This window comes from Monodelphis domestica, chromosome 4 (assembly GCF_027887165.1).
Source record: "Monodelphis domestica isolate mMonDom1 chromosome 4, mMonDom1.pri, whole genome shotgun sequence".
Taxonomy (NCBI): Eukaryota; Metazoa; Chordata; class Mammalia; order Didelphimorphia; family Didelphidae; genus Monodelphis; species Monodelphis domestica.
Window position 1 is genome coordinate 380478657 of NC_077230.1, and position 18819 is coordinate 380497475.

Here is an 18819-nt window from a genome sequence, read left to right on the forward strand (position 1 = left end):
AGGAAGAAAGAGGAAACAGAGGGATTTTGCCCAGATGGTTGAGAGGTTACAGGTCTTCACCCATTTCTCCTAAATCCCTTCCCCCCACTGCTACTTCCCTACCTGTCTCTTGGTGGTCTCAATGGGTGAATGACAGGAAGATGCCAGTGGTGTCCAAGGATAACAGAGTAGGGGGTCCTGGGGTCTTTTCCATGCTGAGCAGGAGGGAGCTAGCCCTTAGCTGCCCAGCCCATCAGCACTGTATTCTGTTCCAAGTCCACATTCCAGCCCTGAAGGACCATTGGCTTAAAATAGTCCAGGCTCAAACTTAGGAGCAGCTCGGCCCAATGGACTTGTAGAGGATCAAGGCTGTAGCATTTTTTCTCTCATGCTCTCCAGAGCAGTTGGCTCACAAGGCTTGGCCTCAACTGTTCGTGGACAGGCTGGCTGAGCTCCCCAGCTAGGTCCCGACACTCCCAGTTCCGCATGTTCTTGCAGTATTTTTCCCCCAGCCCGCCTCTCCCACACCTAACTCCCCCATAAGCTCTCTTCTACGGACCTCATGGATTCCAGCGGAGGGCCCGATGTGGTCCCTTCTTTAGCTCCTGTTCCTGATGAGCTTACTAAGAGGTAGGATATAAAATCTGCGGTCTTATGTTCCCACATGGGCCACTAAAAGGAAGGTGCTACCACCCCCAGAAGCAGATGCCTAGGCTGCAAGGGCAGTCCTACTCCTTGTAGCTAGGTACAAGGATAGGTGAGACAGTCCGCAGGAGTCATTGGGAGGGGTGGGAGCAATTGATATGAGCAGGGAGACCCAAGTGTTGCCTTTCTGTGATGGGGGTGGCATGACCCGTACTTCAAGGACCCCACCACCCCCTGGCCTGGGTGAGAGGAATTGCCAATCGGAGTTCTAGCTTCCCCTCCCCCTCCCCCCAACAACCCCCCTCCTCCGCCTCCCCCGCCTTCCCGCCCCGGGGAAAAAACCAAAAACAATTCAAAGTACTTTTTGGTGGACCCACCTAGAGTGGGGAAACGGGAGTATCTGGCGATCTGGGCCTGCTATGGGCAGGGGTCTTTCAGTTTTGTCAACGCCCCTGGTCAGAACTGTTCCATTCCTTTCCCAGGCCTTCCCCTAGGTAGTGCCGGGAGCCCACTAGCCTTTCTCTCATTCCCCCATCTGAGGCTTCGCCTCTAGGCGCCAGGGGTCCCCCTCTCAGGCCTAAGTTCTTTCTGTCACTCTCTCTTCGGAGGCCGGCTTTGATCTAGGTGAACCCGGGAGAGGCTCGCTCCCTTGCCCCGCCCCGCACCCCCCCACCCCATCCCTCTTCCAGTTCTCTTCCTTTCCTCCCCCACCTCCTCTCTGCTGCTTCCAGGGCTACAGGTACTGGCCCTTGAGTGGTGCACACGGCGGTCCAGGGGCGGTCAAGGCGGTCTTTGCAGCCGGTGCCCCTACACCTCAGGTCCCCCATTCCACCCACACCCCTCCCGCGGGTCTTTGCACACGACCCGCCCGCTGCAGAGGTTTTCACTAGCATTAGCCCTCAGGCGCAAAAGTACAGCGGGCGCAGGACGAGGGAGGCAGCAGTTCGGACGCGAGGAGAGTCCCAAGAACACTGGCTCCCTCAGGATCCGGCCCGGGGACGAGGGGCACGCACGCGCACGGCGACATTCTCCAATAGGGTTTCTAAGGGACACGTGTGGGGCGCCCGGGGCGCATGGAGACCACGGAGAAGCACTACCTGTTGGATGTCAAACCTGGAGTTCGGTAAATCAGTCAGAGAGGTGCGCCCGGGGGCGGGGGCCGGGCAGGAGGGTGGGGGACGACTCATTCTCCCCACCTCTTCTTCGACTGCATTTCCTCGCTCCCGGGACCAGTGACCCCCCGCTCTTGCACCTTAGGTGACCTCCGGCCACGGTTTTTCAGCTGGTTTTGGGAGTCAAGGGTTAGGGAAGGTCTGCGCTGTACCATCCTCCCGTACCCCTCACTCTCCCTGGGGGCCAGACGCAAAGTGACGAAATTTCCAGAGAAAACTCAGGAGAGAGTGCTTGGCAGGTTCGGGAAGAGTTTGGAGAGCGAGAGGAAGAGAGAAAACAAGGAGAGAGGAGTGTGTGTGTGTGGGGGGGGAGGACTTAGGGAGGGGATATTGATGCTACGTCTTTCCCTTCACCCACTCACCCCCAGCCCCCAGAGGATGAGGGGGAGATGGTAGGAGCTGAACCCTGATCTGCACTCTGGCCCCCTCGATTCAGTACCTTCCTCACCAGATGTGAGGGAGACCAACTCTAACCCGTGGGGGTTGGGGGTGAGTGGCTTCATATCCAGAGTACTCTGTCTCTCAGAGCAAAGCCCTGTTAACTCTAGGGAGGAAGGGCACCTCCTGCCTCCCTCCCTCACAATCATAGAATCCAGTACCCAGCATTTCAGGGCTGAGTTGACCCTGAAAAATGCAGAATGTCAAAATTGGAAGACATCTTAGAGACCATCTAATATCTCTTCTCTCCCTCTCATTTTACAAAGGAGTAAACTGAGGGCCAAGAAAGGGGACAAGGCTTGGTTTCACTGAATAATCTAGATGGGTATAAAGAGAGCCCCACATAGATCTGGATTCTGTTCCTTCCTCTCTCTTTGCCTTGACCTAAGCCTTAAAATCCTTTCTAACATTGCCAGTTTGTGACTATCCTATTGGTACCCTCATACACATTGTCTCCCTACTTCTTTCCCCCCTTACCCCATGGAAGGGTGGCAAAGTAGATACCATGTCAGGCCTGGCTCAGTCAGACTCATCTTCCTGAGATCCAATCTGGCCTCAGAAATTTAGTAACTGTGTGGCTCCGGGCAAGTCACTTAACCTTGTTTGCCTTATTTTACTCATCTGTAAAATGAGCTGGAGAAGGAAATAGCAAACGACTCCAGTATCTTTATCAAGAAAAACCCAAATGGGGTCAAGAGGAGTGGGACACAACTGAAACCACTGAACCACCCCCCTTGGAATGTGAGCCTTTTAAAAAGAGGGACTATCCTTACTTCATCATGGGTTTCCCTAGCAGTTGGTCTAGAAAGCACATAGTAAGACCACTGCTGGTTTATTCATTTATTCATACTAAGCATTTCAACCTTAGAACTAAGCTCCTTGGGGATGGAATAGGATGGGAGCCTCATTCTCTCCCCAGGTCATATTCTGGAGCTCCTTGGCAGAATGGGGCCAGCCCAATTCCCTTGCCTGAGCCTAGTCTGGACCTTCATGCCACTGGCCTGGACTCCCAGAGCAATCAGCATTGCCATGCCCAGCAGGGGCTCAGCAGCCCCTATGACGCTCAGAAGGAGAGGGCCCGGCGACAGTTGTACTTAGCATCCTCCATCTGTCTTGTCTTCATAATTGGAGAGGTTGTGGGTAAGCAACAAAGTGGGCTTCTTGGGCCATCTGTGCTAACTGAGGAGAGCCTTGGGGAGGGGGAAGAATAACCCTAACAGTCCATTAGATGGTCCATTAGATGGGGTTTTATTCGAGCTCCATGTTAGGCAGGGAGGAAAGGAGTTACATAACAGGCCACCCTCACAGGTCAAAGAAAACTAAGGTTGTAGACATTCAGTCTCAACAAAGGGTCCTCCTCCCTCCCCTCCACCTCTCTGGTCCTGTAGGGGGTTACCTGGCCCACAGCTTGGCAGTCATGACGGATGCAGCTCACCTGCTTACTGACTTTGCCAGCATGCTCATCAGTCTCTTCTCTCTCTGGATGTCCTCCCGGCCAGCAACCAAGACCATGAATTATGGCTGGCATCGAGCAGGTGAGGGGCTATTGAATTGAAGCATTAAATTAACCCCTAGTTAGCCGATGGGCAGAACATGGTGCTGGGCCCAGTGGGGTAGGAATGGGATCTAGAGGAAGAAGGAATCTGTTGAGGAGCCTTAGAACACAGACTATCAGAGCTGTGAGTGGTCTTGAAAAAGAGCCTGAGCTGAGGCCTAGTAAGGGGCAATGAATTACCTCTAGTCAGATAGGAGACTTGACCTTTATCCTTGTGGTGTCTCATCTGACAATCATCATCATCATCCCTTGACACAGTGACAAGCAAGGCTCAATGAATATAGGCTTAAAGATGTTTCTGCATCTTGTGGGAACCATTCAAAGCCAAGCAGGGAAGTTGCTCAGAGGCTTAACATCTCTTGGATTTGGCCCCTTGGGGGCTGCCACAACCCTCCTCAGCTTAAGATAGCCTTCCTTCCCTCTTGGGTACATTAATTTAGCAGTTCTCACAGAGGATGTGATTTAACAAAAGTCTAAAAAACCATGGAATTGAACAAGCAGATAGCAAAGAGCCCTTCCACTTCTAACATTCTGTCTTCTAATATTCCCTGCATTCCTGTTCTAACACTCTAGATTCTTTCATCTTTGAAATTCTTTGTTCTAAATGATCTTTTAACTTTAATACTCTGTTTTGAGGGCTCTCCTATCACTAACAATTTTATGTTCTTAATCATAACTGCTGTAAGCAGTGAGGGGAGGGGATGGGGACCAATGGGCCCCATTTAAACTGTCTTCAATGTCTTTACTCTGGTATAGAGGACCCCATTTCCTACCCCCAAGAAAGAATCTGTGGACTTGTTTATTAATGCTGGCCCTACTCTCACTATAGACCTAAGAAAGAGACTAAGAGGCTAGTGTTTGGGGTGGGGTTTGCTTTTCAGAGATCTTGGGAGCCCTGCTGTCAGTGCTGTCCATCTGGGTGGTAACTGGGGTCCTAGTATACCTGGCTGTGCAGCGTCTGATCTCTGGAGACTATGAGATTGAAGGTGGGGCTATGCTCATCACTTCAGGCTGTGCTGTAGCAGTGAATATCATGTAAGTCTGGGTCCTGCCACTCTACAAACTCTCCCTCTCTCCAGTTAAACAACCAGACACCACTTCCTGCTTCTCTGGGAGGGAAGGGAATGGGATCATGTGTTGAAGAGACAAATTCCTCCCAGTTTATGTGTGCTGGAGCTTTCTAGAAAAATGGACCTATGGGACAGGTAGGTAGCTCAGTGGATAGAGAGCCAGGCCTAGAGATGGGAGGTCCTAGATTCAAATCTCCCTCAGATACTTCCTAGCTCTAGGATTCTGGGCAAGTCATTTCAACCAAATTGCTAGTCCTTATTGGTCTTCTGCTTTGGAACCAGTTGATTCTAAGGCAGAAGGTAAGGGTTTAAGAAATGGACCTGACTTTATTTATGAACTCTGGACATTTCCATTCTGGAGTGACCCTCAACTCCATACCCCTCTGCATCCTGACACAAACCTTCTCATTTCTGATGTTCCTCCTTCCCCTTTAAAAGACCCCAGTTCACAACCTGAGGCCACTGGACAAGTCTACCCTGTGTTAAAGTACAGAGGATTTATTTCAGGTAGGATTCACCTTCTCTAACCCCACCCATAAAATTCTAGCCAGCACCCCTTTCCCAAGGGGCCACTTCTGAACACTTGACATGAAACCATATAGCTAGTGCTCTTAGCCAACTCTGGAGAAGGACAACATCCCATTCAGGAAGATGATGTGTTATGATGGGAAAAGTACTGGATCTGAAGATCGAGAGGATTTGACATGCAACCCCACCTCGGTTACTTACAACTGTGTATCTTTGCCCCATCATTCCAGTTCTGGGAGCCTCAGTTGCCTCAATTATAATATAAAGTGTTTGGATAAGGTAGCCTTTGAAGTTACCTACAGCTCTAGATTTAGTCTTTTTAGACTATGGGACAAGAATTTATTTCTCCTAATGTCTAAATATTTTAAAGATTCTACACCCAAATTCTACTAATAGTAATAATTCCTTCTCTCTCTCACTCACTCATACTCTCTCTTACTCACACACACACACACGCACACACACACACACACACACACACACACACACACACACACCCCACCCCTAAGTTACTGAGTCCCAGAAAAGGGAATGATTAGAGAGAGAGTGAGAGAGAGAGAGAGAGAGAGAGAGAGAGAGAGAGAGAGAGAGAATTATTACTACTAGAATTAGTATATTTAAGGTTTACAAAGCTCTTTATATATATCTTCCTTGATCTGAATTGATGTACATAAAACTCAACTCCTTCATTCATTCAACAAATATTTATGCTGTACTGAGGGAGAAAACACTGCTTCCACAGGGAACGATCCTGACCCTCATGCAGTTGCTAGAAAGCAAAAAGAAATAGAGACCAGGAGTCAGAAGACCTGGGTTCCATAGAGGGCTTTGCCAGTAGCTCATCTGTGACCTCAACTGAATCATTTCCCCCAATCTTGCCTTAGATTCGACTCCAAAATTGAGCAGATTGGTCTAGGTGGATTTCTAAGGCTTCTTCCATCTGGATGGCCTAGTGGATAGAAGGCTAGACTTTGAGTTAGGGAGACTGAATTCAATGCCTACCTCAGACACTTGGCTGAGTGACTTGGGGAAGTAAATGGAGGTGATAATAGCATCCAGCTCACAGGGTTGTTGTGAGCACTGAATGAGCTCATATATGTGAAGTGCTTTGCAAATCTCAAAGCTTTAGAGAAATGATAGCTATTATTATTATTATTCTAGCTCCAAGGTTTCAAAATTGATTCTGTGAAATCTGTGATTCAATAATTCAGTGTGGATTAAGTATCCACACTGGGCTAGGTGCTATGGATACAGAGTTAAAACAGAGCTATCCTGCCCTGGAACAATTTATAACCAGTTGGTCTGATTCTCTCTCTGGGTCTGTGTCTCTTGTCTCTTCCTCTCCATCTCCATCTCTTCCCTTTCCCTCTCTTCCCTCTTCTCTTTATTCCATTCTCTCCTCTCCTTTCTCTTCTGTCTCCTTTCTTCCTTCCTTCACTCCCCTTCTTCTCTATATTCTTTTTAAAATTATATCTTTGTCTTCTGTCTTAGAATTGATACTAGGTATTGGTTCCAAGGCAGAAGAGTGGTAAAAGCTAACTAACTAACTAACTAACCCTAGGTAGTTAGGGTTAAGTGACTCTCTCAGGGTCACACAGCTAGGAAATGTCTGAGGCCAGAGTTGAATCTAGGACCTTCCATCTCTAGACCTGGCTGTCTGTCCACCATGCCACCCAGCTGCCCCTCTCTCTTATTTTTTCAATGGATAAGTTTTACCAAGATATTTCCTAAAGGGTATCCAAACACCATACCCTCATCTCTTCCCCCAATACAGCACATTCCCTCCAAAGAGTTAAGCAGTGTATCCTGGTTACAAATGCTATAAACGTCACTTTTCACTTTTATGGTTCACCAATTGTCAACAGAAAGGAAGTGTGTGTTGTGTGTGTGTCCTTGAACTTTAATTATATCATGCCAACTTGGCTCCTTGTAGCAGCCCTGAGTTCAGCTGAGCTTCAGAGCCCTCTTTATTGACATTGTTGTAAGCTCTCTTTCGTCCCTCTGTATCACTTCATACAAGTGTGTATCGTGTATATATGTATAGGTACACATGCATGTGTACATATATTGACACATGCATGTGTAGGTATCTGTATGTATATGTGCATACATGTTTTATATGGGCAGGTGTATATAGATATATAAGTTGTATGTATGTGTGTGTGCATGTATGTATAACCCTTACTTTCTGTCCTAGTAACAACTCTAAGACAGAAGGGCAAGGACTAGGCAAATGAGGTTAAGTGATTTGCCTGTGGTTATACAACTAGGCAGTGTCTGAGGCCAGGTCCTCCTGACTCTAAGCCTGGCCCCCTCTCTACTGTGCCAGCTAGCTGCCCCACTAGGTTTTTCCTTAATTCCTCATTTATCATGTTTTAATGGATTATATTTTTAATGCACCTTTTATACTACAGCCTGTACTAGCTCTTTCACAATGGTTAGACACATATTTTGTTTATAGCTTTTTGTTATCCAAAATAGCGCTTCCCCTGGTCACTGGCCTCCTTGATGATTGGGGGTGGTATGTGGATGGAGTTCAGACCCAGGAATGGTAGAATGAATCTCTGGGTCCAAGAATATGAACATTTCAGTAATTTTCCTCGTATAAAGTTATTTTCCGGGATGCTTAAATTAATCCACAGTTCTAATGGCAGTGAACTGGCATGTCCATCTTTCCTCGAACCCTCCAACACCTAGTCTTCCTATACTGTTTATCCTGGTTAGATTCTAGAATTATTTGATCATCAAATAGTTAGATTCTAAGACTTTGATTTGATGTGATTCCTGAACGTGAAATTCCTCATAGAAGGAATTGAAGGATTGAGGGGGCAGTGAGCCTGGTTCCTTCTTTGTACTACCACCTTTTGAATTGACTCTCTAGATCCAATTTGACCTGGGCTCTGCTTAGAACAGCCACTTAATTGGGCCTTGAGCCACATTCCCTCAAGTCCTCAACCCTTCCTTTCCCAGAGGTTCCTGTAGTGCTAATGGGGTCATAACACTATCTGAAGACAGAGAGGCTAATGCTGGTGTCCAGGACTCTGCCTGTTGCTCAAGGTCCTGAGTGAAGGTTAAAGACTCTTCTCTTTCCTAGAATGGGGTTTACTCTTCACCAGTCTGGTCATGGCCATGGACACAATCATGGGACCAGTTCAAAGGAGGAAGAGCAGAACCCTAGTGTCCGAGCAGCTTTTATCCATGTGGTTGGGGATCTCCTACAGAGCTTGGGGGTCCTCGTGGCTGCCTACATCCTATACTATAAGGTAAGGTGATTATTACCTCAAGGTGGGAATGGATGCCTTGTCTGAGGTACAGTCAGAATTTATGAGTACAAGCTTCAGCTCTACTACTTATTAGCTGTGAGCCTAAACAAATCCTTTAACTTTGCTGGCCTTAATTACCTTTCCTGTAAAATGGGAATAACAATGATTTCCCTAGCCAATTACCAAAACAAAACAAAAAAACAATAACTGCCTTCTGTCACTCTTAGGGATGTGAGATCATGGGCATATGGAGAACCCTTTGAAGAGCTGTTTTTGGGGAAGGGATTATTTTTAAAAATTTGCTTAACCATTACCTTCCATCTTGAAATCAATGCTGTGTATTGGATCCAAGGAAGAAGAGTGGTAAGGGCCAGGCAATGGGGCTGAAGTGACTTGCCCAGGGTCAGAAAGCTAGGAAATATCTGAGGTCATATTTGAACCCAGGACCTCCTGCCTCTAGGCCTGGCTCTCAATCCACTGAGACATCTAGCTGCCCCTTGGAAAGGATTATTATTAAGCTACAAGGCTAAGGAGGGAAAAAAACAGATTGGTGTTGGTATCTCTTGATTGTTTTAGGGGTATTTGGGAGATGGGATTCGATGGGATTAACTGAATTATTTTGGACCTGTATCAAGGTTTCTACACTATGGGTGAACTGCCTGGACCAGGCAGAGCCTGGCCTGGGACCAGTACACAGATAACCAGTCACAGTAAATAGGAAGTGTATTTTATTTCCAAAAGGAAAGGTTAAGAGGGAAAGGGGAAAACCCCTGACATTAATTTTACTAGCCAAGTACCCCAGAATTTAAAGCCTTCTCATGAGGGATCTTCAGTGAGTTGATTTTCTACTCTTATCTCCCTGTCCTAGCTAAGCTGTAAAACCTCAGTCCCTGTTCTACATACCTGCACTATATATCCTGTACTAAAATCCTCTCTTGATTGTTACTAGAGATACTGGTCTATAACAGATCAGGCAGGGATCCAGGGAAAGGTTCCACGTCCAGATGGACTCAGACCTCAGCTTACTGACAGCTTGATGTTGATACAGGATAGTGACAAGCTCTTAAGATCTTCTTCCAGGACCCACAGCACAAGAACAGCAACACAGGCAGCAGTAAGGATAAGGTCAAACCCTCATCCACTCCCTCCAGGTTGAAATCCAGAGAGGGGCAGACCCAACAGTCTCTGAGTTTTTCAACTTACCCCTTCCTGGTAGCTTCCAGAATCTTTCCCTGTTGGTCTCATGCCTCTGTCCTCTACAAACCTACTTTTTACTACTAAACTTATCTCTTCCTTATAACACAATATAAGGCCATTTCTCAGCTCCAGAAACTTAGAGCTGAGATTTTGCCCTAAGGGAGGCCTCTGACTTCTGGAAAGATGTGACCTGGGCAGGATAGGCAGAGACAACATAGGTGAAGCTCATAATGGGCATGCTGTAACCAGAGAGAGGGAAGTGATATGTCTAAGGTCAGACAATCTTCAAACAATCAATATAGCCCTGAAATATTAGGGCCAGAGAGGACCTTACAAACCACCTAGTCCAAGACTGCAAATTTGTGGTGCTGCAGAAAGACTAGGAAAGATTTAGTTATCTCGGCCATTGACACCTCTTCTATGAAGCCTTCTTTTTTTCTCTGTGTAGCATAATGAACAGAGTGCTGGACTGGACAGAGAAAGACCTCTAGATTCCAATTCTAGACCCTGGGCAAATCACCTAACTTCTTTGAGCCTCAGTTTCCTCACCTGTAAAATGGGCATAATTCCTACAATAACAAACCTCCTAGGGCTATGATGAGTCTCAGGTAATGTTCGTAAAGTGCTTTACAAAATTTGAAGTGCTCTATAAATGGCAAGTACTATTAATAATTTCCATCCATTTTTTCCCCATAGCACTTTTTTGTTGAATTATTTTTCAGTCATGTCTGACACTTTATGAGCCCATTTTGGGTTCATAGAATTGGATTTTTTTCATGCAGCTCATTTTACAGATGAGGAAACTGAGACAAACAGGGTTAAATGACCTGCCCAAGGTCACACAGATAGGAAGTGTCAGAGGCCAGATTTGAACTCAGGAAGATGAGTCTTCCTAACTCCAGTCCAGGCCTAACCACTGCCCAAAGAGGACTTTTGATTTCCTCTTGATCCAGTGACTACCTTTTATTATACTTACATCTGAATAGGTTGTGATCTTGAGGGCTGGGACTGTTTCCCTGCTGCTCAGCACAATGCCTCACACATGGTAAGATCTGAACATTTATTGAGCTAAACTGAGGAAAAAAGAGCCCAGAGAGGGCAGGAATGCACTGTCCAAGGTCACACAGTTATTAAATAGTGGAGTCAAAATTTGAACTCTGGTTTCATAACTTCCAACGCAAGAGTCTCCCTTTTCTCCCATTGTTCCTGATATTTCTGTGCCAACTACTTTTTTCCCCTCAAAGTAATTTCCTCAGGGTGTGTGGCCTCAAATAGAGGCAGTGTGGTACATGTGGTACACTGGATAGGTCTGCAGATTATACCCAATCTCTGACCAAATAAATAAATCCTAGGAAATTGCTTAAAAAATAGCTATCAGTTGGTTCAGCAAGCAATTTTTAAGGGGGCAACTGGGTAGCTCAGTGGATTGAGAACCAGGCCTAGAGATGGGAAGTCCTAGGTTCAAATCTGGCTTCAGACATTTCCCATCTGTGTGACCCTGGGCAAGTCACTTAACCCCCATTGCCTAGCCCTTACCACTCTTCTGCCTTGGAGCCAATACACAGTACTGACTCCAAGATGAAAGGTGAGGGTTTAAAAAACAAACAAACAACTAAGCTATTTTTAAGTTGCTGTGTGCCAGGCACTGTCCAAGGTGCTGTCGATAGACAAAAGTGAACCAGTACATGCCCTCAAAAAGCTTACATTCTATAGGAGGGAGACAACACATATAAGTCCATGTGCACATGAATATGAGAAATATATATGGAAGATATGACATATGTATGCTTTACATGTATATTTATAATGTTTGTACATATATGTAGGTATATAAAAATTAATGGTGGGGGAGGGAGGGTGAAAGCTCTAATAGCTGTAAGGGAGGAATCAGGAAAACTTCATGTGGAAGGTGGCATGACTTGCCTGGGGTCACAGAGCTAATACAAATGTCAGAAATGAAATTTGAACCCGGGTCTTCTTGACTAATCCCAAAATTGGTGTTCTCTGCTACCTGAGGAAGTGATGTTAAGGAAACAAAGGCATATCTGGCACTGAAATGTCCATGAACAATTTAAGAGAGAGGAAAGCACCCTGAGTTAAGAATGGCGTCTTAGATTCTTCAAATATTCCTATAGGTGTAACCTAGCATGGAAAAGGGGGTGAATGGCTTGATAAGTCCTGTTACTCTTGCAAGATTGCTTTTCCAAAACTTGAACTTATTCACTGTGGGCCTGACCTGACCAGCACTAGTTGGGAGGGCCAGTATTTGAGAATCAAGGCTGGGAATGGGCTCCTCATAGAATTGTGGGATATCCTTCTTGCAGGGGACCATAGAGATCATCTAGGCCAATTTATACCAGAGCAGGAATCCCCTTTCTTATGTAACAAATTATTAGCAATGTTCCTTCTTCAGGTGAGGGAGTATTTCCTGAGGCTTCCCCTTCTATCTGAGGGTCAATCAAATTGATAGGAAGTTTCCCCTTTATTAGAAGCTAAACATCTCACTAAAGCAGTGATGGTGAACCTATGGCACAGGTGCCAAGGATGATGCACAGAGCACTCTCTGTGAGCACAGAGCCACCCTCCCTTCCCCCACTCCAAAGTGTCTGATGACATTTTTTTTACATCACCTGCCCCTCTGCCCAGAAGCCCAATGGGAGTGCACAGGAGGTAAGGTGGGTAGCTCACAGGGGGCAGAGCTGGAGGGGAGCAGAGTGCTGGAGCCACCCTCCTCCCCCTCTCTACACTGGCTGAGGACATTCCTCACTTCACCCACCCAATGGGAGTGCTCCCTCCCTCCCCTGTGTGGAGTATAGATGGGGGCAGAGCACACCTAACACTTGGGGGAGGGGGAGGGGCATGGCACTCAGTCTGGGAGGTGGGATGAGATGGGGCCCAGCATTTTATCTCTCAAAGGTTTGCCATCAATGCCCTAGACTCCTAGAGCATTCCTCTCCCAATCCCCAACCCTACTCCCCTGGATGGCACCCTGCAATGCTGAAAGAATGCTGGTCATTGGGTCAGAAGACAGGCTCAAAACCTAAGTTGGCCAGGAGATTCTGGTTTACATTCTACCTTAGACAATTATTAGTTTGTGATTATGGGAAATTGACTTGATTTCTCTGAATTGTAATGTTCTTACCTATTTGAAATATAGGTTTAGGGCCTAAAGGACCTCAGAGGCCTTCTGATTCAATGAATTTATTTTATAGAGGAAGAATTCCAGACCCAGAGAGATTAAATTACTTGATTATATATGTTTTAAATAAAAGGCACTTAGCACAGTGCCTGGCACATAGTAGGTGCTAAAGAAATGCTTATATTCTTCTTTCCTTCTTACTCTTGTCCATGGTCCCATAGGTAGGAAGCTTAAAGTCAGGTTCTCTGACTTTGGGTCCTTCTATCCAGCTGACCACTCCTCAGCCTCTTTTGCTGAATTGCCCCCTCTGTCTTGCCCATTAAATGTGGATATGTCCCAGAGCTCTTTCCTGGGTCCCCTAATCTTTTCTCTCTTGGTGATCTTATCAGCAGCTTCAGTTCAATAATTATCTCCATGTAAATGATTCCTAGACCTATTTATCCAGCCCTAAGCTCTGGATCTGCATCACTAAGTGTCTTAGAGGATATTTCACACTCAAAATATCCAAATTAGAAGACATTGTCTGCCCCTCTCCCCATTCTCCCAAACCCATCCCTCTTTTAATCTTCCCCCTTCCTGCCAATAGTTACTCAGGTTCACAATAATAGAATCATTCTCCCTTTCAGTCAATCCATATATCTTATCAATTTCTAAATCTTGACATTTTTGCCTCCATACTCTCTCTCTCTCTCTCTCTCTCTCTCTCTCTCTCTCTCTCTCTCTCTCTCTCTCTCTCTCTCTCTCTCTCTCTCTCTCTCTCTTCCCCTCTCCCCCCCCCCCTCTCCCTCCTTCCCTCCTTATCTATCCAAGTTTAAAGTCTTTAGCTGTCCATTTCAGTTTGCAATCTTTGTTTCTTCTTTCTGGTAGCTTTTCTTGCTGCTTTTCCTCTGGGATGCTTTCTTGTTCTTTATTCTATCAATGTTACATGTTTGACTGTCATCTATGTTGACTGTTGGGATCTCCTCATTGTCTGGAACATTTTTTGGAATTACTCTTTCCTAGTGGTGTATTTTTTAATCTTTATGAGTTTATTTGTTGTTGTTTTTGTCATTTCTCAGCACTATGTTTTGTGTAACTATTTTCTTCATCTCTCTCTGTTACACTGGGGTTAGATTTCTCAGGTTTTAAGTGTGAACAGTGGAACCATGACTCTTTTCCTGCAACTTTTATGGCACTTGGTGTAGTGAGCAAAACTTCAAATGGTCCAACCCATTTTGTGTCTGTAGTAGTTTTTCTATCAAAGTTTTTGATGTACACAGGATGATTTCAGAAAGAGCTGGGAAGACCTACATGAACTGATGCAGAGTGAAATAAGCAGAACCAGGAGAACCTTATACATAGTAACTGAAATACTGTAGAATGATCAAACGTAATAGACTTTGCTACTAACAGCAACACAATGATGTAGAATACTTCTGAGGGACTTAGGACAAAGAATGCTCTCTGCCTCCAGAAAAAGAGCTGTGGGAATCAGAATACAGATGAAATCAGATGATTTTTCACTTGTTTGTTTGGGTCTTTGTTTTGAGGTTTTGAATTAGCAAGATCATTTACTTACAGAAATGAACAATATAGAAATGTATACATGTTTAACCCAGGTTGAATCATTTGCCAGCTCTGGGAAAGGGGAGGGAAGGGAGAGGAAACAATTTGGATCATAGAACTTCACAAAACTTATTACATGGAAAATAAATAAATGATCCAAAATTCATAGATAAAGGAAGGAGGTTGGACCAGATGGCCATTGAGGTCCCTTCTAAATCTTTGGTCTTTTTTCTCTCACCAGCCTGAATACAAGTATGTGGACCCCATCTGTACCTTCCTCTTCTCTATCTTAGTCCTGGGCACCACTCTGACCATCTTAAGAGATGTGGTTCTCGTACTGATGGAAGGTAAATTTCTTTACTCTTAGCCAGAAGTTGGGGCTCCTTGAGTCACAGCCCAAAGTGTAAGGATATGAAAAAGATGGAAAGGTGCTGCCACTGAGGCTTTAAGGTAGAAGACAGAATATGGACTGACCCCATGGGAGATGCCCACTCTAGCAATCTGGGGATTCCCCTGATGCCTGCCATTATATAAGAGACTTGATTTTGCCACAAATTCTCTGTGTGCCCTGGGGTGTGTTACCGGGGCATGGGCCTCAGTTGCCTAATGTGTATACTGAGAAGCCTGGACTTTGCAATCTAAAAAGTTCCTTCCAACTCTGCTACTATGTTCTAAGGTTCCTTGTAGTCTAGAACTAAGTGAATTCACTGTTATGCTTGTGTTTGCCCAAAAAGAAGGGGTTCTCCGCTAAGGTTCAGAGCACATCAGAGCACTTCCTACAAATTTGTTGCAGTTGTTGAGAGAGTTGGACCTTGGCTTGCCTGACCTTGAAGTCCCAAGGCAGAGCAAGGGCAGTTCCTTCCTTCCTTCCTTCCTTCCTTCCTTCCTTCCTTCCTTCCTTCCTTCCTTCCTTCCTTCCTTCCTTCCTTCCTTCCTTCCTTCCTTCCTTCCTCCCTCCCTCCCTCCCTCCCTTCCTTCCTTCCTTCCTTCCTTCCTTCCTTCCTTCCTCCCTTCCTTCCTTCCTTCCTTCCTTCCTTCCTTCCTTCCTTCCTTCCTTCCCTCCTTCCTTCCTTCCCTCCTTCCTTCCTTCCTTTCTTCCTTCCTTCCTTCCTTCCTTCCTTCCTTCCTTCCTTCCTTCCTTCCTTCCTTCCTTCCTTCCTTCCTTCCCTCCTTCCCTCCTTCCCTCCTTTCCTCCCTTCCATCTTGTAGTCAATACTGTGTATTGGTTCCAAGGCAGAAGAGTGGTAAAGGTTAGGCAATGTGGGTCAACTGATTTGCCCAGGGTCACACAGCTAGGAAGTGGCTGAGGCCACATTTGAACCTAGAACCTCCCATCTCTAGGCCTGACTCTCAATCCACTGAGATACCCAGCTGCCCCCTCAGCAAGGGCAGTTTCTGGAAGTAGAAGTTTCTTCCTCAACCACCCCCTCCCACCCCACCCTTCATTGTGGTATTCTCTTCCCTGTCAATGGGAGACTTCCTCCCCTCCTCTGAGCTATGGGAAGGTGGATGTGCTTGTCCTACGGGCTTCAGAACCTCTCTCTGGGATCTCCCTCATCTTTATCTTCCCCCCTCCCAGAGGGAGGGAACAGCAAAGGTTATACTTCCTATTGTATGGATGGGTATGTATTGTTGGATGGAAAAGTAAATAAACTCCCTGAGACACTCAGCAAGTCACAGGCAATGTCAGGGAACAATCTGGGGTTCTTTCAGTTCCTGCTGCTCTTCCTCCTATGTTACAGGTACCATAACACCGCCCTCCTCCCCATCTTCCCATCAGTGGGTCACAGACATTGAGCAATTTTCCTAGAAATGGGAATGGATGGCACTGGCCCATCCATATTCTCTCATCCTGTCCAAAGGTGTATAAGGCAGGAAGACAGGGTCAGAATACCTGCAAAGCAATCTGGTTTGAATGAGCAGTGTAAGGAGAACACAGGACTGGGGAATACCTCAAGTTGCTGTGACTGAACAAATCACTTCTCTCTGGGCCCTGTCTAGTTGAGTTTTTTTTTTTAAGTCATATCTGACTCTTTGTGACTCCATTTGGGGTTACCTTGGCAGAGATACTGGAGTAGTTTGCCATTTCCTTCTCCAGCTCATTTGAAAAATAAGATAACTGAGGCCAACAGGGTGAAGTGAGTTGCTCAGGGTCATACAGCAAAGATATTGGAGTGACTTGCCATTTCCTTCTCTGGCTCATTTGATAGATGAGGAAACTGAGGCGAACAGGGTGGAGTGGCTTGTCCAGGATCACACAACTAGTGTCTGAGACTGGATTTGAACTCAGGAAGGTGAGTGAATCTGACTCCAGACTCAGCCCTATCTACTGTACCACCTGGAAGCTCCTACATTCTGCATATTTAAGATGGAAGGAGGAGAACAGGGTTTGGGCTCAATGGTTTCTAAGGGCTTTTTAGCTCTGACAATATGTGACACTCAGTCCAGAAGTAGCCCTTGAGTCCTTTGGTCCCAGGGATTATGTACTTTAACCTCCTTCCCAGTCACATAGACACAGACCCTCACAAGGAGGCCCAGAAAGCTAGGTGGGAAGCAAGATTCTCAGACCTGCCACATCCTCCTCTCTGGGTCTGTGAACCTTTTTCCAGGAGGATAGCTAGGTGGTGAAGTGGATAGAGCACTCAGCTTGGAGTCAGGAAGACCCGAGTTCAAATCTAGCCTCCAAATACAAGTCACTTAACCCTGTTCATGAGGCATAAAACGGTATGCCTCAGTTTGCTTATGTGTAAAATGAGCTGGAGAAAGAAATGGCAAACCATTGGAGTATCTCTGCTCAGAAAACCCCAAATGGGGTCACTTTCATAAGTGAATCAGAAATTCCAGGATGCTAGGGATGAGCTAAGGGAGGAACTACAGTCATCTCTTTCTCTGATCACCCTCAGCAACCCCCAAGGGGGTGGATTTCACCGCAGTCCGAGACCTGCTCCTCTCTGTGGAAGGGGTGGCAGCCCTGCACAGCCTGCACATCTGGGCTCTGACTGTGGCCCAGCCGGTGCTTTCTGTCCACATCGCCATTGGTGAGAAGCCATCTGGGAGAGGTGCTATTCATCCTAGCATCTCAGGGTTGGGGCCTGGGTGGAACAGGGACGAGGGAAGATGGGGGCAGCAATGGCAGGAGGGCCAGAGGCTGGGATCTGGGTGAGGATAGTCCTGGAGACAGGGCAGGACCAGAGGCTGGGATGTGGGGACAGAGATGGGACCCGGAAAAGAAGTGGAAAGCCTTGGTACACTGGGATGAAAACAGATGGGAGCCAGAACCAGAGTCAGCAGCTGAGTCAGAGGCCAGACCCAGAACAAGGTCTCCTGGGAATAGCCAGAAGGGGGCATGGTTGGGGAAGGGTGAATCCAGATGGGAGCATCTCTCCCCATCACTGAAAGGGAGGGCTTAGGGGGTAGGGCCAGTGCTGAAGGAGTGTAAATGGCAGCAGATCTTTTCTCTATCCACCCATGCCACCCTAGCCCAGGAGGCAGATGCTCAGATGGTGCTGAAGGAGGCCAGAGCCCGGCTGCAGGGGATGTTTCATTTCCACACCACCACCATCCAGATAGAGGATTATTCAGAGGACATGAAAGACTGTCAGGAATGCCAAGGCCCCTCTGACTGAGCCTTGCCCCTGCCCTGAGCTGCTGCCTATCCCAGGGCCACCTGGAATGTCAGTGATGAGAAGAGTATGGGACTGAGGGTCGAGAAGAAGAGGGCACCATGTTTCCTGCTTCTCTCAGACCCCTAAAGCCCCCCACTAGGACTTGGCCTATTCCCACATTCCCTTTTGTATATAAATCCAGCCACTCCAGGCCTTCTCCCCTTTTCGGGCCCCTAGACTCTGATGGGTTTGTTTTCCAAGCTGAGCCAGCCCCTCACTCAGGACCCCCTCTGCCGACGGTGGCCCTGCTCAGCTCCCTTGGCCCACAGTCAGGGCTCTAGATAATTTATAATATACATGACGACCTCTTTCTTCCACTTACAATGCTCTGGACTCTTTATGTCACCAAGCAGGGCAGGGCAAAGATCCCGCCTGCCCCTTAGATGTACTGAGGACCCTTTGCCCAAGGCCAGCTCCAGGGCCCAGTCTGTTCCCCCAAGCTGGCTTGGGAAGGTTCTCCTGTTCTCTCCCCACCTTAGGCAGGAGGGGAGGGAGAATTAGGCAAGTGCTCCAAGAAGAGAGCTGAGGCTAAACCACCAAAGGTTTGACTTTGAACTTGGCTGTATCAGCTGGATGTTGAGGCTGGGATGGGAGAGAGGAAGGGGATGAACCCCAGCTTCTCC

At 46.8% G+C, this 18819-nt stretch overlaps 1 protein-coding gene across 2 annotated transcripts; it reads left to right on the forward strand.

Moving 5' to 3' along the window:
• Positions 1 to 369: 369 nt before the first annotated feature.
• Positions 370 to 18520, forward strand: LOC100015082 (proton-coupled zinc antiporter SLC30A2-like). Of its 2 annotated transcripts, none has more exons than XM_056795505.1 (8): positions 370 to 609; positions 3154 to 3374; positions 3623 to 3769; positions 4671 to 4824; positions 8482 to 8650; positions 14773 to 14878; positions 17435 to 17569; positions 18012 to 18520. In XM_056795505.1, exons 1-8 carry the CDS (start codon positions 542 to 544, stop codon positions 18155 to 18157), a joined length of 1146 nt encoding a protein of 381 aa, XP_056651483.1. In that variant the 5' UTR covers positions 370 to 541; the 3' UTR covers positions 18158 to 18520. The 2 variants fall into 2 exon arrangements, with proteins under 2 accessions (XP_056651483.1, XP_056651484.1); XM_056795506.1 differs by lacking the exon at positions 370 to 609 and adding an exon at positions 1566 to 1747.
• Positions 18521 to 18819: the final 299 nt, after the last annotated feature.

Bases quoted from the DNA above. Each gene is read 5' to 3' on its own strand.
- LOC100015082 (XM_056795505.1), top strand. From the start codon at position 542: ATGGATTCCAGCGGAGGGCCCGATGTGGTCCCTTCTTTAGCTCCTGTT. The intron at 14,879-17,434 runs GTAAATTTCTTT...GATCACCCTCAG, and splicing joins GGTTCTCGTACTGATGGAAG to CAACCCCCAAGGGGGTGGAT. The intron at 17,570-18,011 runs GTGAGAAGCCAT...ATGCCACCCTAG, and splicing joins TTCTGTCCACATCGCCATTG to CCCAGGAGGCAGATGCTCAG.